This window comes from Physella acuta, unplaced genomic scaffold (genome assembly GCF_028476545.2).
Source record: "Physella acuta isolate Inbredline_101_S28 unplaced genomic scaffold, ASM2847654v3 ptg000079l, whole genome shotgun sequence".
NCBI lineage: Eukaryota > Metazoa > Mollusca > Gastropoda > Physidae > Physella > Physella acuta.
In genome coordinates this window covers 2,820,188-2,845,530 of record NW_026731599.1, presented here as the reverse complement: position 1 = coordinate 2,845,530, position 25,343 = coordinate 2,820,188, and the positions used below count along the sequence as shown (strand labels likewise).

The 25,343-nt window shown below is 34.1% G+C and overlaps 2 protein-coding genes across 8 annotated transcripts in view; one reads left to right on the top strand and one right to left on the bottom strand.

The window, feature by feature from the left end:
• Positions 1–19,120, top strand: part of LOC131955913 (chromodomain-helicase-DNA-binding protein 1) — a 53,113-nt gene extending 33,993 nt beyond the window's left edge. For 2 of the 5 annotated variants that reach the window (XM_059320239.1, XM_059320231.1), the window contains exons 27-39: positions 276–418; positions 1,420–1,555; positions 2,666–2,816; positions 5,473–5,574; positions 7,822–8,133; positions 8,237–8,341; positions 13,083–13,261; positions 15,129–15,240; positions 15,331–15,473; positions 15,638–15,814; positions 16,597–16,695; positions 17,060–17,266; positions 17,660–19,120. In XM_059320239.1, coding sequence (XP_059176222.1) covers positions 276–418; positions 1,420–1,555; positions 2,666–2,816; positions 5,473–5,574; positions 7,822–8,133; positions 8,237–8,341; positions 13,083–13,261; positions 15,129–15,240; positions 15,331–15,473; positions 15,638–15,814; positions 16,597–16,695; positions 17,060–17,266; positions 17,660–17,825 — 2,032 coding nt within the window. In that variant the 3' untranslated portion in view covers positions 17,826–19,120. The remainder of the gene's footprint in view (positions 1–275; positions 419–1,419; positions 1,556–2,665; positions 2,817–5,472; positions 5,575–7,821; positions 8,134–8,236; positions 8,342–13,082; positions 13,262–15,128; positions 15,241–15,330; positions 15,474–15,637; positions 15,815–16,596; positions 16,696–17,059; positions 17,267–17,659) is intronic. The other 3 variants (XM_059320247.1, XM_059320254.1, XM_059320261.1) reach the window with 3 other exon arrangements.
• Positions 19,121–23,351: 4,231 nt separating this feature from the next.
• Positions 23,352–25,343, bottom strand: part of LOC131956865 (repulsive guidance molecule A) — a 46,649-nt gene continuing 44,657 nt past the window's right edge. For 2 of the 3 annotated variants that reach the window (XM_059321488.1, XM_059321493.1), the window contains one exon: positions 23,353–24,194. In XM_059321488.1, coding sequence (XP_059177471.1) covers positions 23,529–24,194 — 666 coding nt within the window. In that variant the 3' untranslated portion in view covers positions 23,353–23,528. Of the gene's footprint in view, positions 24,195–25,343 lie in introns of all 3 variants that reach the window. The other variant, XM_059321481.1, reaches the window with a different exon arrangement.

Here is a 25,343-nt window from a genome sequence, read left to right as displayed (position 1 = left end):
ATGTTTTAATTAAATTAGGCTTTCCAAAAGTATTAACTAAAACAGGTGTTATGGGACTCAAGGGTTTTGGGTGCTCTGGGTCATAAACTGTTAAAAATAATTTTTATTCAATGCCTGAAAAACAGTATATAAATGTAGTTTAAATCTTTTTAAAAAAATTGCTTCTCAAAAAGGTATACTAAAAGATATTTTAGTTCAATGATGCCCACAACTTTGAAATTGATTGAATGGGAGAAGGTGGTAATTGGTTAAGAAAGTTAGTTTGGTATTTTCAGGCTAGACGCTATAGCAGAGGATGCAGAGCTCCAGGAAAAAAGTGAAGCTGATTTGCGACGATTAGCAGAATATTTAAGACGTGCTTGTGAAGATGCGACAAAGGAACACAACCAAAAGCTTCAAGAAAATCCAAATCCAGAAGGTATATATCTATATTTGTCTTAAGTAGCTGACTACACAAATTAAGGGGATATGCTATGTTTTTTTCTATTTTTTACACTTTAAGATCTAAAGCCTTTTGAATAATTTTATCATATTTGGCATATAAAAGTAAGTACTAAACAGCAAAAAAGAGGGTCGAAAACAATTTTGGTTGTCATGGAAACCCAAAAAACCTCCGCCATTTTGAATTTTTCGGTACTTTTAAAAATACTAAGGCTTTTTTATTTATGCACCTATAGCAATCAAATTTAAACTGGTTATATTTCAGTATATATTAAAACTTTTGTCACGACAACTTTTTGAAATATTTACTAGTAAGAATTTTACAAGGTCTAAAAAATCGTACCCTTTTTAGTATTCAAAAGTTTCAAAATTTGAATATTAATTACCAAATACTTTTTTTCTATGAAAGCAATCACTATTCCCTCGTGACAAAAGTTGTATTTTTGCATTAAGAACATTTACTGAAAATATGGTTTGCATTGTTTAATAAATAAAAAAGTAGTAGGCTTTTTAGTGTTAAAAACCTGCGAACTGAGAAAAACAGCCAAAAGTAACGAAAACTAGGTCAGAAAAGTACCAAATCTGTGTAAACTGCAAAGCCGATTGTAAGCTTTGAGTGTTTCCGAGATGTCGGAAATTAAGTTTATTAGATACATGAGAAATCCAGCTTTCCAATGATGTCAAATACAATATAATGACGGATATAAAACTTTTTATAGAGAGCTTGTAAGATTGGGAAAAATTGATTATTTTTTAATTAATAGGGTCATAAAAATCGTAATTTAAACACATAAAATATTTTTTTCTCTTTAAAGTTATTATTTTCTTTATACAAAAATGGACAAAGTATCCAAAAGTGCAAGAAACCCATCATCACGAAAAACAAGAAATTTTGTGATTTTTTTTCGCGCATATCCCCTTAACTAATAGTTTCAATTGGCTGTGTGCAAAAATGTTTTTCACAAAAATTTTTTTTAGTAGGTAAGAAAACTCACAAAGGACCCTCTTTTAAGATAGCAAGTGTGAGTATTAATGCACAGTCTCTTTTGAAAGCTGAAGAGGATCTCAAGCCACTTTCAGATGCTGTACCAGAGGATAAAGAACAACGAAAAAAGTTAGTATATCAATTGTAACCAATATCTCATGTACATGTTTGTAGCTGGCTGTTTTAGTCTTCAAAGATGTGGCTTCATTGGAGGAGTGCCAAGGAAATGGGTCCTATTTCTAAGCTTGGTATTTGTATCACAAAAATATTAACACTTTTCTCTAAGAAATTCAAGGAGCGTAAAGGATAATTATAAATCAAATAAAAATCTCAAATTTATTTCAGCGAGCCTTCTCATTTGTATAATTTATGTTCTGTAAATTAAGTTGGGTTAATGAAATTATAGGAAAATATGTAACATATAAGAAGTTTTAAAAAAAAAGAACATGTACAGCTCTAAAGCCGGAAAAGTACACAAAATAAAATGACGTCACTGATTCATTAAAAAGCCGATGCCGAAAAAAATATACATGATAATGCTGTCATCGATACTTCATAATAAAGGAACTAACATTACCACCTAATTTACTTATTTAATCTTAAAAGTGGTCTGAGTTTCTTTCAGGCATCTCTTTGGGTAGGAAGGCAGAGACACTGGTAAAAGTGTATTTTCTATAATAAATTCTATTTTGCTTCATAGTGGTAGACATTCTTTTGAGGGCTTTGCCTGAGAGAAACTAAATGCGACTTTTATAAAGTTTGAGCTTAGGTGCAAGGTTTAGGGGTATAAGTTTGAGCTTAGTTGCAAGGTTTAGGGGTATGACTACGACTGTAGTTAGTATGAATGTGTAGTAACTACATGTAGATCTAGGTTAAATCTGGTTAAAATACCAATTATGGATAAAAATCTGTTATTGTTGACATTTTTAGTTTCCAGTTAAATTTAAAGTTGAGGTGGTGCATTTGGTTTCGCCTGTTGTATTTATCAACGGGCCATTTATCTAGTCATGTAACGATTTTTAGTCATTGTGAAAAAAGATAATGGTTTAAAAAATTCTATTAAATCATGGAAAACAATGCTGAGCCAGATCTGAAAGAGCTGAAAACTCAATCATCTGAAAATATCATTTGGTGGCTGATTACAGAAAGACCAGAGGATCAAGTACTTATTTAAATGTTTAATGTATTTCTTATTTAAATATTATTTAATACACAATAATTTCTCAATTTGATTTTAAGGTGGAGACTTGATCAGCCTGTTAAAAAAGTTCATTGGGATTGTTTCTGGAACATAGATGATGATAGTTCACTACTTAAAGGAATTTACGAGTATGGTTTGGGCAGCTGGGAAGCTATTAAAATGGATGAGAATTTAGGCTTATCCGATAGGGTAGGTACTTTTTTATGAATTTATGAAAAAAATTATTGCAGTGATGAAAGCATTTGCTCTAACCCAGCTCGCTTTGAGCCATTACTGGCATTGAAGAACAAACATTCTGAGCAATAACTTAATTAAAAGTTCAGGTAATATGTTACAAGATTTTTTTTCAACATTGAATCTGTTGTCTTTTCTCATTGTTTTTAATAATATAACCATTATTTAAATGAAATGTAATAATATTTTTAAAAGGCTTTGTTGCTAAAATAATGACTTAAAAAATACTTTGGAACTTCATTTGCTGCTTGCGATGTTTCTCTTTTTAATAATTATCTACCCCTTGTTAATGTGCTCATGTGCTATAAGAGATCCATGATAGAGTAATTGCTACAACCTATTTATTAAAAGGGCTTCATTACAAAGTTTAATTACTAGGTTAGACCTCAAACCCACCTACCACACAACAGACATTGTGACCTAAGTAAATGCTTATAACACAGGTGTTTCACAAAACACAGGTGCAAGGCCTCCATAGTAGCTAACTTTTTTTATTGAATTTGGTTCCAGTTGAATTTTGACAACCATTAATTATTTATAACAAAATTCTATAATTATGTTACTCTTATGATGCCTTAAAGTGATAGTTCAATGCTAGAGGCATGCTTTATTTTGAGCTCAGCCCAGCATATCAACAGACTACAATTACATATAGGTCGCTGGTAGCAAGTATAAATACAAACAGTGACTAGAATGTTTCTGAACCTGGGTTGAGACTTTGGTCACCTGAAAGATGAAAGCTTTAGCTTTAACCCAGCTCGCTTTGAGTCAATCATTGCATTAAAGAATGATGTTTCTGAGCAATCCCTCTCAATCTTCTTGCGTGATGTTCTTTATCTTCATTAAATGTCAAACAATTAGGATTGCATTGATGAAAGCTTTAGCTTTAACCCAGCTCGCTTTGAGTCAATCATGGCATTGAAGAAAGATGTTTCTGAACAATCCCTCTCAATCTTCTTGCGTGATGTTCTTTATCTTAATTAAATGTTAAACAATTAGGATTGCATTGATGAAAGCTTTAGCTTTAACCCAGCTCTCTTTGAGTCAATCATGGCATTGAAGAAAGATGTTTCTGAGCAATCCCTCTCAATCTTCTTGCATGATGTTCTTTATCTTAATTAATTGTCAATTAGGATTGCATTGATGAAAGCTTTAGCTTTAACCCAGCTCTCTTTGAGTCAATCATGGCATTGAAGAAAGATGTTTCTGAGCAATCCCTCTCAATCTTCTTGCGTGATGTTCTTTATCTTAATTAAATGTTAAACAATTAGGATTGCATTGATGAAAGCTTTAGCTTTAACCCAGCTCTCTTTGAGTCAATCATGGCATTGAAGAAAGATGTTTCTGAGCAATCCCTCTCAATCTTCTTGCATGATGTTCTTTATCTTAATTAAATGTTAAACAATTAGGATTGCATTGATGAAAGCTTTAGCTTTAACCCAGCTCGCTTTGAGTCAATCATGGCATTGAAGAAAGATGTTTCTGAACAATCCCTCTCAATCTTCTTGCGTGATGTTCTTTATCTTAATTAAATGTTAAACAATTAGGATTGCATTGATGAAAGCTTTAGCTTTAACCCAGCTCGCTTTGAGTCAATCATGGCATTGAAGAAAGATGTTTCTGAGCAATCCCTCTCAATCTTCTTGCGTGATGTTCTTTATCTTAATTAATTGTCAATTAGGATTGCATTGATGAAAGCTTTAGCTTTAACCCAGCTCTCTTTGAGTCAATCATGGCATTGAAGAAAGATGTTTCTGAGCAATCCCTCTCAATCTTCTTGCGTGATGTTCTTTATCTTAATTAAATGTTAAACAATTAGGATTGCATTGATGAAAGCTTTAGCTTTAACCCAGCTCTCTTTGAGTCAATCATGGCATTGAAGAAAGATGTTTCTGAGCAATCCCTCTCAATCTTCTTGCGTGATGTTCTTTATCTTAATTAAATGTCAAACAATTAGGATTGCATTGATGAAAGCTTTAGCTTTAACCCAGCTCGCTTTGAGTCAATCATGGCATTGAAGAAAGATGTTTCTGAGCAATCCCTCTCAATCTTCTTGTGTGATGTTCTTTATCTTAATTAAATGTCAAACAATTAGGATTGCATTGATGAAAGCTTTAGCTTTAACCCAGCTCTCTTTGAGTCAATCATGGCATTGAAGAAAGATGTTTCTGAACAATCCCTCTCAATCTTCTTGTGTGATGTTCTTTATCTTAATTAATTGTCAATTAGGATTGCATTGATGCAAGCTTTAGATTTAACCCAGCTCTCTTTGAGTCAATCATGGCATTGAAGAAAGATGTTTCTGAAAAACCCCTTTCAATCTTCTTGTGTGATGTTCTTTATCTTAATTAAATGTTAAACAATTAGGATTGCATTGATGAAAGCTTTAGCTTTAACCCAGCTCTCTTTGAGTCAATCATGGCATTGAAGAAAGATGTTTCTGAGCAATCCTTTCAATCAACTTTATGTTCTTTATCATAATTAAGTTTTGAGCAATTAGGATTGCATTGGTTAAAGCTTTTAAGAGTGTCAAACAAGTATTTAAAATGATAATTATATTAAGCCAATTTGTATTTATTATATCTTTGATTGAAGATGGTTTCAATTACAGATTCTGCCTGATGGAGAATTAAAACCTCAAGCCAAGCACCTGCAAACTAGAGTAGATTACTTGCTCAAGCTTTTGAGGAAAGATGCTGTTACTCCACCCAATGTAAGATCGATGAATGATTTGAGGAAAGGCACCACACATAAAATTTAACGCTTCTATCTATCTATCTATCTATCTATTTATCTATCTATCTATCTATATATATATATATATATATATATATATATATATATATATATATGTGTGTGTGTGTGTGTGTAGTATGTGTGTGTGTCTATTATGCTTTACTACACCTTTCATCCTGGGGAGGTTTCTGTGAAAAAAAGTATTTAAAATTTGCAGGGCGCCATTCGATTCTTTTCTATATATGGTATATAAAAATAAAAGTCAATTGACTTTTGACACCGTTCACCCGATTGCTATGGTACTTATGCGGTTCGACACCGTTCATCAGAGTGCCATAAGCTTTAGGGAGTTTATCAAAATACTCTTGAAGGTTTCTGCAAAAAAAAAATGTATGTGCCCAGAGTTCTAAAGGGACTATCTAAACTCTTAGTATCCGTTAATCGGGCGTCATGCATAGTTGGTAAGGGGTACTGCTATATTCAGTGTTAAAACTTCAACAGGCGCATCCGCCGGCGCCCCGGCTGCAAGACTAGAAGCACCCCAGGCTTCCCTGTGAGTACTATGGCGCCTACGTTTGTTTTAAACAGAGCGATAGGCTATGGATAAGATAGGTAGTTATAGTCGTTCTATAAATTGAATCAGGCGAGTTCGCCGGTGCCCCGGCAGGCGCAATTTGACGCCTCTGGGTATCCTATTAGTGATATGACATCTATGGCCCCTACATTAGAGTTAAACAGTGTATTAGACTATTAATAAGATGGGGCGTTTAGTTGTTCAAAAAATTGAATCAGCCTTGTTCGCCGGCGCCCGACAGGGTGCAATTTAGTGTCTCGGGCTATCCAGGTAGCACTATGGTTTTAAAGCGTGTGATAGACTATGGATAGTAATTAGTATTATAGTCGTTCACTAAACTGAGTTGGGATCATCTGAACCGGCAGGATGCGATTTGCCCCGGGCTATCCTGGAAGATTCTTTTACCCCTGCAGCAAAGCGCAGGGATGGGTTTGGTAGTGTATAAACTTTAGACAAAATTAGTAAAACTTAACAATTACTCATTATGGTAACCACCAAAAGGTGTGAAAATCCACACCTTTTTAAACCTACAACTTTGATCTCATAAGAGATAAATAATATCTAATTATAGATTTATATGTTTTTTCATTTTAATATATGCATGTCTATTTTTTTTTTTAATGCAAATTTGTACATAACACTTTGTGCAAAAATAAGGAAGGGTGCTGCATAAACATTAATATATCCTAAAAAATTGCTGTAAATGAATATACAAATACTGTATTGTAGATGGTATAATGACAAAGGGTTCAGAATTTTGCAACAATATGAGAAAGCATGAAAAGAAAGGTGGGGGAAAAAGGTAACCATAGGTTATAGAAGTCCGAAATATTTGGGATGGATAGCTAAAAAGTGTTCATATTGAATTAAGATATAATCTTGTATCCTTACAACATGTTCATAATTGATCTCATGGATTTTTATATTTTTCTAAAGATTAGGAAACAAATAACCCTTTACAGTCAGAGGAAAAAAACAATTTTAATTCCCGTATGATAATTTGAAACCTACATTTTTCTACCACAGCACTTGAAATTTTTAAAAAACATCCACTTATTTATAAAAATAAAGCAAAAAGCATTATACAGGATAGTTTATTATGTACGTGGTTAAATAACTTAATTATTAAGTAGCTTAATAATTTATTAAAAATCATGAATATAACGTTTCCAAATTTTAACAGATATCTGAAAATTTCAGAATTTGAATTTTCTGCTAATATTTTTCAGTTACAAATTTTAACTAAAATGAAAATTCTGAAAAAGTTAATTTTAAATGTTTCTTCAGTTACCTAGCATGTGCATGTGCAGTATTCTATGTATAGTTTATCTACTGTTAGTTCACTTTCCTTTTTAAAACTTATGTAATTAGCATCTCCCCTTTTGTTACTAAATTTAGAAATTTAAAAATTGAGTTTAATGACTAATTAGATTTAAATTAGATATCTTTGCATATATATATATATATATATATATATATATATATATATATATATATATATATATATATATATATATATATATATATATATATATATATATATATATATATATATATATATGTAGTTCAAGCGTAAATTGACACTTCCGACCTCACAAAGGGCAGCATAGGACTGTAAATAAATAATCCTTATTATAAAATTGATTTCAGAAGTCAACTAAAGCAAGAAAAAGAAACCCAAAATCGAAAGCTGAAATCATTGAAAGAGATGACTCTAGCAGTTCTGATGAAAATAAAGAAAAGAAACCTTCAGGAACAGACATAACAGCGAAGAAAAAACATTCAATTGACAAAGATGTAAAAAAAGAAGTTTTATCAGATATAAGTGATATTGAACTGGATTCGGAAGATGATGCAAAACCAAAAAAGAATAAAGGCAGGCCTTCAAAAAAATCTTTAAAAGATGGAAAAATTGAGAAAAAAGACAAACCTGTTAAAGGAAAAGGAAAACATAAAAAAAAGGTTTGATCTACTATTGAAATTCTTGTTATTAATGAAGAATTGCATAAAACTAATCAGCAGTTGGCCTAAAATGATTTGTTTTTGTTCAATTCTCTGTTAACAGCAATCTGGCCCCATGCATTTTACGGCTTCATCTGAGCCAAAGGAAATAGCAGATGAAGCAGAAGAAGAAGAACGTCAAAAAATGGAACCAAAAGTTTTTGATGAGGTAATAAAATGTTTTGTATTAACAGTTTCTTATCAGACCAGATGCTGCATTTGGCAAATGAATAGCCAAACTATTACTTTGATCTCTGAAGTAAGGCTAACTAAATCTTTTTGTTATTCTTGTCTGGTAATATTTTTTTTTCTGGCTTGATCTCCCATCAACATTTAAAATAATCATTAATAGAAATATGCATTTTTACTTTACTAAAAATAGCAAATAGATTTTTGGTAATGACAGCTATAAATGTAATCAATGTATAGACTACTGTTCTGAGAGGATCATAGTTGTACACAATCACAAAAGATTATCTTGCTCAGCAGTTTGGCATGTCAAGGAAAACCATAGTGTCATTGTGCACATCTCATGTAGCACTTTATGCAATTTTTTTCTTTAAGTCTTTAACGGTTAAAAGATGAAAGAGAGCTATTCCTCTTAATACTTCTATATACTTTTCTAATTTTTAATTTCATAGTTATCTTTGTCATGCTAAATATCGTGATTCTCCAGCATTTGTCGCATTAACAGGGTTCGTACGCAGTCTGGAAAGTCTGGAAAAAGTCTTGAATTTCGAAAAGTGAATTTAAGACTTAAAAAAGTCTGGAAAATCGCTAGTTTTTGGGCAGGATTTTTTAAAAGTCTGGAAAAAGTCTGGAATCTAGTTTTAGAAACAAAACTTCGTAGTCCATATTTTCCAACTTAAAAAATTGCTATTTTAAAGTGAATTTACTCCAATTTTTTTCCCGGGTTTACACTATGTTGTGACGTTTTTTCGCTGGTTCGCAGAAAAAATGCTCAGTTACTACGTCATTGGGAGAAGAGGGGAAGGGAGGGAAGAGATATTTTGTGGCACGACTAACCGTGTGAATGTGTTACAAGTACTTGCAATTGTCATTTAATGAAAGAATGATCGCCCTCAGAATTGTTAGGCTCTCGATTTTACCCGCTATTTTTTCCTCGTTTGAGTTTGCATGCAGGCAGTCATAACAAAAAATTATGGGGGAGATGTGTGAGTGGTAGTTTAGATATAATTTATAAGTCTGTAAGGCATCATCCATTTATGACTTACAACAATTTTTCGGATTTTAGACAACCCCCCCTTCCCCACTCCCCCCGCCCTCTGTCCACACGCGTTCACTTACTTTGGATTAATATTAACATTTATAAGATTAATAAGTCGCAAGGCCTCCTTGGGTTCATACCTGTATTTCTGTTTGCTTCAGCTTAACAAAGAGGTACTATTTTTATTAAGGAGTCGTCCATAAATGACGTCACACTCGGGAATGTCGAGAGTAGGGTTTTATAAAGTGTGACGACACGTTCTTGCAATAATGTTGGGGCAGATATAAATACCGTGTTTTATTTACACGCTGCGATGGTTTTGAAAACACCAGCACAGTGGTCTTAATTTTACTTTCTACTCACAAGATACAAGTTTTATGTTTGTTTTAGAATGTAATCACAAAATCTTTTGACCCCTTCCCCCCTCCATGTGTACATCATAAATGGATGACCCCTTTAATTTTAATTAACCTTCCATTAAACTGTTTTTTGAAATCTTTGCAAATGCTGACGATTAAAGTTCGACTACCCCGCCCCTCCTTGTAACATCGGTCCTTTGTGTGAACTCACCGTGACCCCAAGTGCGTAGTTGGTACCGCTTGGTAAGTAGGGTGGGGGAGGGGGTATAAGTCACAGCACAGTTCCTGTTATGACATATTAAACAGGCATAATGAAGTCTAGACTACTATGACCTCACAGTGACCCCTTCACCGTGTCGTGTCTGTGGGGGGGGGGGGGGGGGGGGAAGAAGGATACCGGCAATTTTTTTTTTATTGCAGACCCGTTTCTCAGCTATTACTATAAGCACAAACAGTGAATGATTTTTTTTTTTTTTTTTTTTTTGCTCTACATTTTTTTACAAGTAGCCTATATTTATTTATGCTACTTAACAAGAGCAGACCTAAATTAATACATTACATTATTATTCTTTATAGTAATTAACTCTCACTATTATGCAATACCATTTTAATGATAGTTTAATTGAAAACATAAGCAATTAGATCAGGAACAGATTACATAAATCTAATGTTGGAAACAAAATAGTTGCATCATTTTAATCAATTATTTTAATTTTTAAAATTGTAGGTAGGGTGGAGTAGGCAAACTTAGAAAAAATGGGTTTTTTGTCAATTTGGCTAGAGAAAGTTCACTGTGAATATAGCCTAAAATAAATGTCAATTTAGTAGAAGTAATTATAATGACAGTACAAATAGTGCATCATTTTAAAAAATTATTCGCTAACAGATTATCTGTCTAAAGTCTGGAATTTTTCCAAAAAAGTCTGGAAAATGTCTGGAAAAAGTCTGGAATTTCATTTTCAAAAAGCAGTACGAACCCTGCATTAAGGTATTTGTCGCATTTGGGCAAGTGTCCATTCAGGCATTTGTCGCATTCGGGAAATCGGCCTTCGGGCAAACGTCTGGCAAGTGTCTTTCGGGAATTTGTCGTAGACCCAGCAGACATGTCTGTAGATGTTAAAGACCAAATTTTGAATGAAATCAAGCTTTCACTATTGTTTGCTTTTCAAGTTGATGAATCAACAGGTTTGTGTTTGCAGTTGCTTGTCTTTGTGAAATTGTATTTATTCAGATGATATCAAAGAAGTGTTTCTATTTTGTAGTGAACCTGAAACTGCTACAAAAAGGGAAGATATCATGGAAAAAAAAGACGATTAAGAGGATTACAATGAGAAATAGGCTGTGGGGTTTGTATGGATGGTGCGCCATCAATGCTTGGTACAAAATTGGGTTTTTTAGGGGAATCCACCGCATGATTCACAGCTATGCCCTCGCCAGCTAGACTCTTCCGACTCCTTTGCAAGAGGCACTTTATTAGATAATAAATGTCGTAAATTGTTTTTAATAAGGAGCCCTAAACACCAGTCTGTTTAAAGAAATGTGCAAAGACATGAATTCTGATCACAAAGTTCTGCTTTTCTATACTACAGTACGCTGGCTGTCAAAAGGAAATGTTGTGAATCGTGTTTTTGAATTGAAAGATGGAATAAAGTTGTTCTTGGAAGTGCATGGGAAACAAGACCTTTAGATTTACTTTAACGATAAAGAGTGGTTTAAGAGAGTAGCACACCTAGCAGATATATTCAAACAGGAAAATAGGCTTAACATGAAGCTTCAAGGAAAAGAAACGAAAGTTAATTCTTTTCATGATAATCTCAGGGCATTTTTATCATAGCTGCAAAATTAGCGAAGAAAAATGCATCTTGGAAATATTGCAATGTTTGAGAAACTCTGCAGCATGATAGATGAATCTGATTGTGAGATTAATCAAAACGTGAAAGAATAGATTTCTGGCATCTTGAATCTCTTGAAAATAAACTGTGGCGTTATTGCTCTGAGTAGAAAGAAGAAGAAACTGCATTGACGCGTAGTCGATTCTGTTTCCCTTGATGTTGCCAGCATTCCCGATGAATTACAAGATGAATTCTTAGATTTGAAGAATGATTCCACGGCACGTACATTATTTAATGCTTTGAAAACCTGCTCACACAATTTTGGTGTAGTATGCACCATTCATACCCAAAGGCATTGATTGCCTTTGAGCTTTAGTTCCTTTTTTTCAACACGTCTCCAATTAAAAACAAAATGAAGTAAATTAAATATTGAGAAAGACGTGCCGTTGGTGTTTACAAAAACTCAGAGAATGTTGAGGCTTGTGAATAGCATGCAGTTTTACCCATCACATTAAAACAGTTATCAAAAATAATTTAATTTAAAATGATACTGTAAAATCTTATTTTGGTGTTGATTAATTTCCTTACTAATTTCGCCTTTATATTCTATGGGGGTCGTGGGTCATTTTTTTTTTTTATAAAAGGGGGTCGCCACTTGAAAAAAGTTGGGGCACCCATGATTTAGACACAGGGGTCTCCAAACTTTTCAGCCCGAGGGCCGGATTAACTATCAAATATACGTTCGGGAGCCAAAATTTCTTCCAGGCATCTCTTTGGGGTGGCAAAGCCCCCCCCCCCCCATGGAATTATATATATATATATATATATATATATATATATATATATATATATATATATATGCAATTTTCGAGTGCCCCCCACCCGGGAAAAAAGTCTGAAAGAAATGCTGTCGGTGACCGACAACACACTCGAGGTCCAAGTTTGTTCTCAAATTGTTCTTCACGTTGGCCTACTTCATTCTTGATAAAGTGTGTATATTGTTCCAAAATTTGAAAGGTACTTTCAAAAGGGCTGGATGAGAGGACCTCACAGGTCGTAGTTTGGAGACCCCTGATTTAGACCATTCCCATTGAGACCTAAGCCCACCTCCATCTGTTCTTCAACCTTAATACTAACTCAACTTGAGAAACATTAGTACTTAATTTACATTGAGGAAAAATATGTATTAATATCTTACATATTTTTTTAAATACTATAATACTTAAGCTGGTCTAAAAATTTTATAATTGTGCCTTATTTATTGCAGCTTTCTTCACTCAATTATCAATATTCTGATTAAGCACATTTTGCTGGTGCACTGATGTTTCATGCTTAAATTATTAGTGTTTGTGTGTATATGTATATATATATAATATGTGTATTTTAAACCAACAAATTTGATGAACAATATTTTTAAAAAATTCGTCATTGAAATTTTCTTGTATCTTATAAACTTGTCTAATGAAAGTGTTTCTCTGTTATTTATTACAGTGCAAAGAAAAGATGCGTCCGCTGAAGAAAGTATTGAAACAATTAAGTGAACCTGATGAAAGTTTAAGTGAAAAAGATCAAGTTGCATTTATTCGGAGTATCTTGCTTAAGATTGGAGATCATATCAATGTTTGTATTGAAGAATATTCGGATCCTGAGAAAATAAAGTTTTGGCGAGAGTGAGTCTTCTTAATTTTAAAATATTTACTTGTTTAAATATGCAGACATGCCAATAATTATGCTATTTTAACTAACAAAAAATTCTTAATGTTTTGCTTTCTGATTTTGTCATTTGTTCCGCTAAATGTAAAAAAAATAAGCAAAAATGTACAATTTAAAAAACACCAAATGAATGGAATTGAAAAAAGAGCGTGTAAAATCAAATATTACATTAAATTATACATTACATTAAATTATACATGAAAGTTAGCTAAGATTAAGGCTCTTTATAAAGAGCAAAATATTTAAGTATTTTGAGAAAAGCTCATTTATAAAACAAGATTACAGAAATAAATTATCTTTTTAACATTTGTAATTGTAAATTATGCATTACCTAATATATGAAGGAAAATATGAAAAATCCATAACTGACGCTACTATGCACTAATTAAAAATAAAACACTTAAGCAGTTGTGTGTTGTCCATACAGCTTAGTATGTGAAATTGGGAAAGGAAACCAAGTAATCCAAAATAGTTAAATAGTTATAGCCTTGACTACTGTTAAATCAAGCTAATAGTGTTGTAACTGCTCAAGTTTTAGTTTTCTTATGAGGGGGGGTGTTTACAAGTTTTTTCTTTTAATTTAGTATTAATGTAATTAGATGTAGGCTAGAGGTTGGCTACATAAGGATATGAAACTATACATACGGTTATATCAACTGTGCATAATGTAAGGCTTATTTTAATTATTTTCGACTTGGTAAAGTAACCTCCGTGTGTTTGTTCCTCTTTTTTTGTTTCAAATTCCTCTGTTCTGATGACTGTTTGGTCGCCTGGGGGAGGCATGTTTGAGTATGTACAAGTGGTGCATAATTAAGCTTAAAGGATAACTCAGTTGCACTGGCAGATTTATCTTTATTGTTTTCCACTTGTGGATCTGGTTTTTTATGAAAAACAGTTATATTCAGGCTATCTTTGATCTACTAACAACCTTATTTAAATATATCATTTAATCATGACTTGATCTGAGATATTTATGAATATGATTAAATTAATTGGTTACCTCAATTTATCATGTTTAAACATGAGTTTTCTTACTGTTAACCCCTCCCCATGGAAAAAGAAATCAGTTTTATTTTTAAATGGTCTGTTACAGTTAAACCTCTGATACTTATCTAGATAGAAAATTTATTTTTAAGACCATTGATTAACTTTTTTGTGTTTGAGAATGTTTTGGTGCTTCTTGTTTCTAATTTAGAATTTTATTACTTACAAGCCGACCCACGGCGTATTATACAACGCTATTTAGTTGTTTTATTTTTTACTTTTCAGTAATTCATAATTTGTGAATTCGACAGTACCAATGCTGCCAATGAAATATTTGCTTTAAAACTATCAGTAGCTCGTAAGGGCGATAACCACCCCCCTTTCCCCCCAACCCCTCTTTCCCCCCCCCCCCCCCCCGTGAAAGCAGCCTCCTCTTAGTTACCTCCCCTAAGTTTAAAATCGTTTCAAACTAAATTATCTGCCCCTAATAGCCGTCACTAAACCCGGCTCTACGATTGTAAACATTTAGCGTGAACCACAGCTCACCAGACCACGTAGGGGTGATAGCAATATGCCTAGAGAGGAAGAGAGGGGGCTGCTGGGCGCGCTTACAGCTTGGTGTTTTATATTGTCTCCAAGAAGAGAATTATATATAGATACCTTGTACCTCTACATCATTTAATAAACAAGGGGAAAACACTTGTGTTCAAAGAATTTCTGTCCACTGCACATAATACCCTATCCTAAATCTGTAATTTAAAAAAAAATCATTGTTTTAAGAAATTTTAGTTTTACTTGTAGGTAAATAGTTTATTTTCTTTAATTTCATTTTATCCCCAGCAATTTGTGGTTATTTGTGTCAAATTTCACAACGTTAAATCACAATAAACTACGTAAATTATACAAAGGAGCTTGTAAAAAGAGAGAAAGTGAAAAGCATGATAAAAAAGAGGTGAGTAATAACTGTTGTTGAATAATTTTGCTTTCCTTACTAGTTATATTGCCAGATCTAGATTTACACTGTTCACTGTCTTATTTTCAGGATAATGACTCAAAACAGAGAAATAACCATTTAAAAAGAAGCCAGGAAAAGTTTGACAAAGAAGCAACAACAAAGAAACCAAACTTGGGACACAGAAATGATCGTCATCACACCATACAGCATCCACATCATCATAAAGAAAGGTAGGCACTTAATTTCAAGTCGTGTTCTGAGTAAATCATTATCACCTCAGCCTTTTACCCAAACCAGTGAAGCTTAAAAATGTATTTATTATGAATTGTACATTATTTGCCTTGTCTTTTCTGAATAAACTTAGTTTAATTAATGTGATGCATATTTCTTTTAGCCATGTAAATAGTCATCATAATAAAACTCAGCAACCAAGGCCTGCAGTGGTTCACCCTTCAACCACATATCGCCCTGGAACAGCTAAAGATGGAACAGAGCAAGGTGGGGCTAGTCCAAGCAATTCTTGGACTTTAGCCAGCCCACTTTCTCGCACAGAAGATGCCACCAGAAATAGGTTTGTACATCATCACTCTAGTATTAAGATTATGCAGTATATCACTTGTTGTATTGATGTGCTATCATGTGTTCTTTTATGGTGTTCTTTTTATTTTATTTTATTTTTTTGCTTTTATTAGAATTCAATTTTATTTTATACTGTTCACATCAAATACATAAAGAATGATGTGCATAGATTTCGCTCAAAAAATAAATTTCTACTTTTAAAATATCAGCAGATTTAATTTATCAGTGTTTGAAATGAACTTATTTCTAATTAAACATGTTACATTTAACTCAAATCAGTTTTTATTCTCATTATTAACTTTTTTTGGTTAACTTGGTAAGAACATGTGTACTTGTTTTTAAGTAATTGTATAAAACAGACAGTATTTTATACATTTAAATGTCTTTAAACTATCTTTCTTTACAAAGAGAATAAGGTGGATCAGCGGTTAACGTGATTTATATTCAATCTAATGAACTGGATCAGTCATAGTAAAACACTCATATACATTATAGCTGCTCTTTTTAGTTTACAAAGTAAATGTTCAATAAATAAATAAAGATGTTTTACTAAAGGTTTCTACTGGTGAAACTTGTCATACTTGATTGACACCATGGTGAGGGATATTTGACACTATGGCCACATTTAACCTTCACTCAGTTTTTTTTTTAAGAAGTGCAGAATTTTTATTTTTGCAAAAACACGATAGATCTACCTCTATTTCTTGATGTTAAAAACTATGTGTTAGCTAGTTTCTATGTATAATGTGCATGAATGTTGTCTGGTATTCACAGATTTGATAGTGCATACAACCGCCATCCCCACCCCAATCCCTACTCTCACCATGAGTCTCACCGCAGTGATAGAACAGATTCTAAAGATTCTTACTACAGGTGAATACAACACTGACCTTATACTAACAACTTCCCTGGGAAAGAAATACAATGCTTGGCAGCTTGTTTATAATTGCGGGACATGCTGCATTTGTTTTGATGTTCTCATTATTCTTTATTTAACTAACTTTAATGGGCTTATCACTTTTATTGGTTACTTCTTCAACTGTACAATTCTAGATATTTGCTTTATTTTTTTAATTTTGTAAACATGCTTTAATTTTTGTCAGCTGTTTTTCAATATTATTTACTCATTTTGTTGTGTAAGCTTTGTATTATTATGTGCGAACTTTAACAAGTTACACTTATTCATCTAGAGCCCAAGGCCTATCACAATTTAATATGCCAGTAAATGTTTTCCCAGGTTTAACAGTGACCGTCAAGGGCCAGGTAATCAACATTACCACCGTGATTTTAGAGGGAGAAGTGAACATAGAACAGGATATCGCCCAGACCCACATAGAGGTGACCATCATCGCCCTGAGTATGGCAACCACTATAGGGACCAGAGTAGTGGGCAGCAGCAACATTACAATAGAGAAAGAAGTGGAGAGGAATGGGGAACAAACAGGTAGTAGACCCTTTAAAACTGGTTTGGTTTCTCTTATAAACACATTGGTTAGTATATGTTGTGTAAATAAAATATTAGACCCCATGATCATTAGTTCTGACACTTGGTTTTCATTTGACTGTCGCTGATGACCAGCTCTTTTTATAGTTTGATGAAGACTTCAGTTTTAATGTTTTTTATAGTTTGATGAAGACTTCAGTTTTAATGTTTTTTATAGTTTGATGAAGACTTCTGTTTTAATGTTTTTTATAGTTTGATGAAGACTTCTGTTTTAATGTTGTTTATAGTTTGATGAAGACTTCTGTTTTAATGTTTTTTATAGTTTGATGAAGACTTCTGTCTTAATGCTTTATAGTTTGATGACTTACGATGGCTTATTGTTTAACATTTTAGTCATCATACTTATGCTGGAGAACGTAAACGTCGTGGTGAGAGACCAGGAGAGGATTACCATGACTGGGAGAGGAGATCTCACAAAGATCCAAGATTAGAAATGAAATCACGCTATCCTCAACCCCCTCCACCTGGGGATTCCCCATCCAACTTTCCTCATCACTGACCTTAGTTGTGCCACCCAGACAGAAAGGACAATGCTGCCTGTTTATTCTAAAGTTGCCCAGAATCTTCAGCATCGTATCATTATGTATCTAAAAAGCCAGTTTGCCCCATTAAATGAAATTGTTAGATAAATGAGCTTTGTGTAAAGCACCATGAGACGTGTTTACAGAATCTCATTTGGATACAAAAATTGAGTGAATCCCATCACATGTAACACTTGTGTTATAGATGCATGTTGCTAGCTTGATTTGTTTTAACTGTTGGAGTGTATAAAAACAATGGTAAGCTTTGGTAAAATTGTTGATTGTTCAAATCGAGCTCATCTATTTTTTGTGTGAAAGAATTCTGTTAATGATTTTTGTTTATGGATACTTGATGTTGAAATTTTTAAACTAATGATCACCTTTTGTATTGATTTTGTTTAAGTAACATTTTTATTTCTACCTGTAAGCTACTGCATAAGTGGTATTACAAGTCAAAAATATTTTAGAAGTTTTCTTCACATAGGTTGAAGGTATTATTTTAAGTATAGTGTTGTCCAGTTATTTATATTAATGGAAACCTGACATTCCTTTATGATTGGTGGTTGTACACTTTTTAATGTCCTTTCCGTCTAGGTGGCATTGGTGGCTTAAGCTCTGTGAAAAAGTGTAAGACCAGATATTGTGCTGAATGTACTTGTAGATTTGTTATTCCAAGGATTGAAACTAGATTTATTGGCTCATTTGTTTCATTCTTTTCATTTTCATGTGTTCATTTTTGTTTCCAATCTTCCATTGCTTTTGTAAAGATTTAAATTTGCCTCAGGAAGGTCAAATCCTTGTGTTTGGGGTAAGTGAGATGAAAGTCTTTAGGCAGCTTACATAGAGTTCCTTTGATCTAAACATTGGGAGTGTATTTTATCATCTTAATGAATAACCTACCCTCTATGAATTGAATCAAAATGCTGATTCATTTGTTCCTTTAATAGTGACTGATTGTACAAATGAATAATACATTTTAAGAGTTCTTTTTGTATGGAGTCCATTGTGATTGTTCATCACCCTCACATTGGCATTGTACATACAAGCAAGCAAATCTGTCAAGGTTTTCCAAGTGTAGACACCTAATTGTCAGCTGAGAAATATACAGGGGGGGGGGTGGTGATTTCAAGGATGTTCTGTTCATTTATATTTCTAGATTTTTAGATCTGTATAATGATTGCCTTGTGTGTGTACCTTTAGTCTTTGTTTTTTTGTTTTCATGTACATAATGTAAATAATAAAAAGAAATGATGAAAATATATCTTTACAAGTGCATTTTCATGGACTAGTAGCAAATAGCCACCAATAGAACTAAAATGTCTCTTTAAATCAACACTTCATCCCACATTAAGTAGCCAATAAAATAATTCATTTTAAGTTATTAATTTCTTTACTGAAAAATGTTTGGATTTTTTTCAAACTGAAAAATTAAAACATGTTCATTCATACAGAGCTATACACAAACAAACCTACTTAAATAAAATTTAACACCTAATGGTCAATCATTCTAATGTACAAGCACATAAAATGTTGAATATATGTCTCTGGGGGTCAGTGTGGTGTGATGCTAATGAGGTAACCATATTTAACTGAAAAATCGGTCAAAAAAAATTGAATCAACATGAGGCGTCACTCACTCATGGGAAAAACCCCCTTGAGTAAAGAGACCAAATATGAATGAAAACCTGTTCTACCATACTTAACATATTTAATGTTCAATCCACTCAAACCATTCATACCTCTACATCTGTTTTATGCTTCAACAGTTTTTATTCCCTCAATTTTGTTTAAGTACCAATACTACAAAATGACTAATTATTCCACCTATTCAATTAAAACCTAACCCTACACATATTTTATTATATAAATCAATGACTAATTTATTAGTTTAAAATTGAACTTTTAACAATCCAAAATAAGATAATGAGTATCTTCTGCTAAAAATAAGAAAAAATAGTTCTCTCTCTCTGTTGTATGTAATGGGTGACAAAAAATTTACCCACTACTACAAAACCAATTTAAACTTGACGTGTCAAGAACAACTGACCATGCAATGTGACATCATCATCATCATTTAAGTTTTAACCAAATCGTTAAGTTTGTTATATTAAGTACTATTAGGTTTGAGCTTTTAGATATAAAAGTGCTTTAAATTGAGTTTTTAGCTTTGCAATTTACTTACTAAAAAGAAAAAAAAGTTCTCTTTTAAAAGATTGTATTTATGCACTACAAAGAAGAAAATTGTATTTTTAAAAATAAAAATGCACCACTAATATTTATATTCTGAGGTCACATGGGGAAAAAAGGAAAACTCAACTTCACTTGCCCCCATGGACCGGCAGGTTAGAAAACTTTACTTCACAACTAATATTTGAGTGCATAGGGAAAAGCTCATGGAATTGTTAAAATATTTAGAACTTTTTTATTAATACAAAAGGAAATTAGATTAACCTAAATTTTAATGCAATAGATTGGTATTGGAATAGAAGAAACAACATTCGAACATCATTCATTGATTATTTGATGGTTAGTTTACAAAATCTTTCATACATCTGTCATAGATCACGTAATAGTCCACACAAACCATTCACATACCTGGCAAAATATCATCATTGATTATTTGATGGTTAGTTTACAAAATCTTTCATACATCTGTCATAGATCATGTAATAGTCCACACAAACCATTCATATACCTGGCAAAATATCATCATTGATTATTTGATGGTTAGTTTACAAAATCTTTCATACATCTGTCATAGATCATGTAATAGTCCACACAAACCATTCACATACCTGGCAAAATGTTGTCAACTGGAACAGGTTATAAATACCATCAAACAAATATGTTAACAACAGGCCATAGAGATCTACACCATCTGCTGATAATACAGCTGAGAAATACCATATGAGAAACATGAGAATAAATCAGTGTACATTCTATCTTAAACTACCAACACCCCCTCACAGCAAATACAAATATGGAACATAATGCATTATGCTTTCATTTTTTTAAACAGCAGAAACTTACACATTTTCTAGACATTTGAATTGGGACAAGTTTGTATGGTGAGATTAGGTGTTGAATGATGGTAAAATATAAATGGTGTCTGATGTTAGCTGGTGTTTTGTGGTAATATTAACTGGTGTTAGTGTTAACTGGTGTGTTTCTGTGATGATAACTTGTGTTTTGTGGTGATGTTAACTGGTGTTTTGTGGTGATGTTAACTGGTGTTTTGTGGTGATGTTAACTGGTGTTTTGTGGTGATGTTAACTGGTGTTTTGTGGTGATGTTAACTGGTGTTTTGTGGTGATGTTAACTGGTGTTTTGTGGTGATGATAACTGGTGTTTTGTGGTGATGTTAACTGGTGTTTTGTGGTGATGATAACTGGTGTTTTGTGGTGATGATAACTTGTATTTTGTGGTGATGTTAACTGGTGTTTTGTGGTGATGTTAACTGGTGTTTTGTGGTGATGATAACTTGTATTTTGTGGTGATGTTAACTGGTGTTTTGTGGTGATGTTAACTGGTGTTTTGTGGTGATGTTAACTGGTGTTTTGTGGTGATGTTAACTGGTGTTTTGTGGTGATGTTAACTGGTGTTTTGTGGTGATGATAACTGGTGTTTTGTGGTGATGTTAACTGGTGTTTTGTGGTGATGTTAACTGGTGTTTTGTGGTGATGATAACTTGTATTTTGTGGTGATGATAACTGGTGTTTTGTGATGATGTTAACTGGTGTTTTGTGGTGATGTTAACTGGTGTTTTGTGGTGATGTTAACTGGTGTTTTGTGGTGATGTTAACTGGTGTTTTGTGGTGATGTTAACTGGTGTTTTGTGGTGATGTTAACTGGTGTTTTGTGGTGATGTTAACTGGTGTTTTGTGGTGATGTTAACTGGTGTTTTGTGGTGATGTTAACTGGTGTTTTGTGGTGATGTTAACTGGTGTTTTGTGGTGATGATAACTGGTGTTTTGTGGTGATGTTAACTGGTGTTTTGTGGTGATGTTAACTTGTATTTTGTGGTAATGTTAACTGGTGTTTTGTGGTGATGTTAACTGGTGTTTTGTGGTGATGATAACTGGTGTTTTGTGGTGATGATAACTTGTGTTTTGTGGTGATGTTAACTGGTGTTTTGTGGTGATGATAACTGGTGTTTTGTGGTGATGTTAACTGGTGTTTTGTGGTGATGATAACTTGTATTTTGTGGTGATGTTAACTGGTGTTTTGTGGTGATGATAACTGGTGTTTTGTGGTGATGTTAACTGGTGTTTTGTGGTGATGATAACTGGTGTTTTGTGGTGATGTTAACTGGTGTTTTGTGGTGATGATAACTTGTATTTTGTGGTGATGTTAACTGGTGTTTTGTGGTGATGATAACTGGTGTTTTGTGGTGATGTTAACTGGTGTTTTGTGGTGATGATAACTTGTATTTTGTGGTGATGTTAACTGGTGTTTTGTGGTGATGTTAACTTGTATTTTGTGGTGATGTTAACTGGTGTTTTGTGGTGATGATAACTGGTGTTTTGTGGTGATGTTAACTGGTGTTTTGTGGTGATGTTAACTGGTGTTTTGTGGTGATGTTAACTGGTGTTTTGTGGTGATGTTAACTGGTGTTTTGTGGTGATGTTAACTGGTGTTTTGTGGTGATGTTAACTGGTGTTTTGTGGTGATGTTAACTGGTGTTTTGTGGTGATGTTAACTGGTGTTTTGTGGTGATGTTAACTGGTGTTTTGTGGTGATGTTAACTGGTGTTTTGTGGTGATGTTAACTTGTATTTTGTGGTGATGTTAACTGGTGTTTTGTGGTGATGTTAACTGGTGTTTTGTGGTGATGTTAACTGATGTTTCTGTGATATGAACAGATACTGCTGGATGAAATTATATTATGATTTACATTAACAGTAAAAACAAATTTAGAAAATTTGTAATTAGCTTCACCATCAATTAATCAACAATTCCTAATAAATAATATTTATAAAAATAGTTAACACAACTTGTAAGAGGTCATCACATTTGAACTATGACCTGTCGTCATTAGGGTGTTTTTCGAGACAGCTGTGGGTGACACATCTAGGATCCACAGGCTATACTGCAGGAGCCCACAGGCTATACTGCAGGAGCCCACAGGCTATACTGCAGGAGCCCACAGGATATACTGCAGGAGCCTACAGGCCACACTGCAGGAGCCCACAGGCTATACTGCAGGAGCCCACAAGCTATACTGCAGGAGCCCACAGGCTATACTGCAGGAGCCTACAGGCCACACTGCAGGAGCCCACAGGCTATACTGCAGGAGCCCACAGGCTATACTGCAGGAGCCCACAGGCTACACTGCAGGAGTCCACAGGCTATACTGCAGGAGCCCACAGGCTATACTGCAGGGTTCCACAGGCTATACTGCAGGAGTCCACAGGCTATACTGCAGGAGCCCACAGGCTATACTGCAGGAGCCCACAGGCTATACTGCAGGGTTCCACAGGCTTTACTGCAGGAGTCCACAGGCTATACTGCAGGAGTCCACAGGCTATACTGCAGGAGCCCACAGGCTATAATGCAGGAGCCCACAGGCTATACTGCAGGAGCCCACAGGCTATACTGCAGGAGCCCACAGGCTATACTGCAGGAGCCCACAGGCTATACTGCAGGAGCCCACAGGCTAAACAGGACAATCTGTTAGTTATCTCATGTATAGAGGTGAATAGAAAAGAACAGGGTCAAGAAGGCGGCAAGTTGTGAGACACACAGACATGGGGCCAGATTCTCCTGCCTGTCATCATAAGCAGTTCTATTGCTCAGGTTTGGTGATGGGTCCAGCCTCAGTTCATCCTGTAGAGCAATGATGGCAGATATTGTAAAGTTTTCATCACCAGTGGCCATCAGGTCAAAAACACAGGAATCAAAATAAAAATCCACAAGTTTGGCAGCTCGACAGATTTTCTCGGCTTGAGGCTGAAGAATTGTTAGCCTGGCCGGGCTCTGGTAGCTGGTGTTGAGCCTGCCTCGGCTGGCCAGAAACTCCTGGTAGTTGATGAGCTCGGCCAATGGACAGCCCCGCACACACAGCTGGAGCTCCTGGCTCGAGCTACTCTGGTTGACCAGCTCGTCTGGCATTGTGATGGAGAAGGTAAAGTAGCGACCAATTTGCCTGATGGCCACCACTGTTTCAATATAGCGGATGTGAATCTCTATGTGTTTCCCCGCCTCCACTTCGACGACCTCCAAGCTGTTGTATGGTCCCACAACTGCCCGCCCATCATCAAAGGTGTTGGGCAGGAGATTGGACTGAGCTTGGTAAGTCTGAAAGTCTTTAGATGTACATTCCGGGTTGCCTTTCACAATAACAGTCAACTGAAAATAGAGGGAGACACTATTAAAACAGCAAAGGATACCAAAACACATTCATTAATTAGGTTGCATTGTACTGGAGAAATTAAGTTTTACAGCTTTTAAAAATCTATAATTAAAAAAATGAAAAAAAAAACAAAAAACATTTTGTTTGAACGTATTTTTAGCAGACAAAGTATTGCACATGTCATCAAGACTACTCAATGATTAATTCAATTTGAAATCTTAAGGCAGCTCATTCTCTTGGCTATTTTTAAAACACATACAACTCTGAACCTTCTTGCTGGAAGATGAATTTGAGCATTATTATATTTTTATTATGTAGATAATAAGTAAAGCAGTGTAGAGAGTAGTTTAAAAAATGCAATAAAAAAAAAGTTTTTTTTTCAAGCTTAAAATAACTTGCTTCCTCTGTCTATCTTGATCTAAACTGGCGAGCGAAATTTTGACCTCTTCTAACTAACAGATTTCTCTAAAACTTGGCATGTTGGTCAAGACCCGATGACAATGCAATCTGATATCGACATTTTGCAAGCCAGTTTTGATCCATGACAGACGACAAGTGCACGTCGCTACAAAAAGCCAGACACCCCCTAAAATGACGTCACACCTCAGCCTACAACCCCCCTCAAAATTGCAGTTGAATTTTTTTTTAAACATCGACATTTTTCTAAAATCGTGTCTGAACTCTGTCAAAATAGAGTATTTTAATCAATTCCTATTACAACTTATTAAAACAGTTTTCAAAAACGCGAAATAACGTCTAAAATTCGTTTTCTAACATTGCTTTTTTATAATGCAAAAGTGTGACGTCGCACCATCTGAACCCCCCCCCCCCCCCCCCATCACACACTGTCACAAAATTACGGACCCCCCTCCCCCATACGAGTGTGACGTCGTTTATTGACGACCCCTTTAATTAAAAGTTGGAAACAAGGTACAACTGTGTAGTGTAACATTGATATAATGAAAGTATCAAACACTATAACTATACAATTAAAGAAAGAAACAAATGATAGACTGGCTACAATACAATCAACAATATTTAAAAATAAAGGTATAGAAACAACAATTTTAGTTCATTTAAAATATGGACTTAAAAAAATGGCAACCTCAAAAGGACAAAAAAAAAAGACCACCGCAGAAAATAAC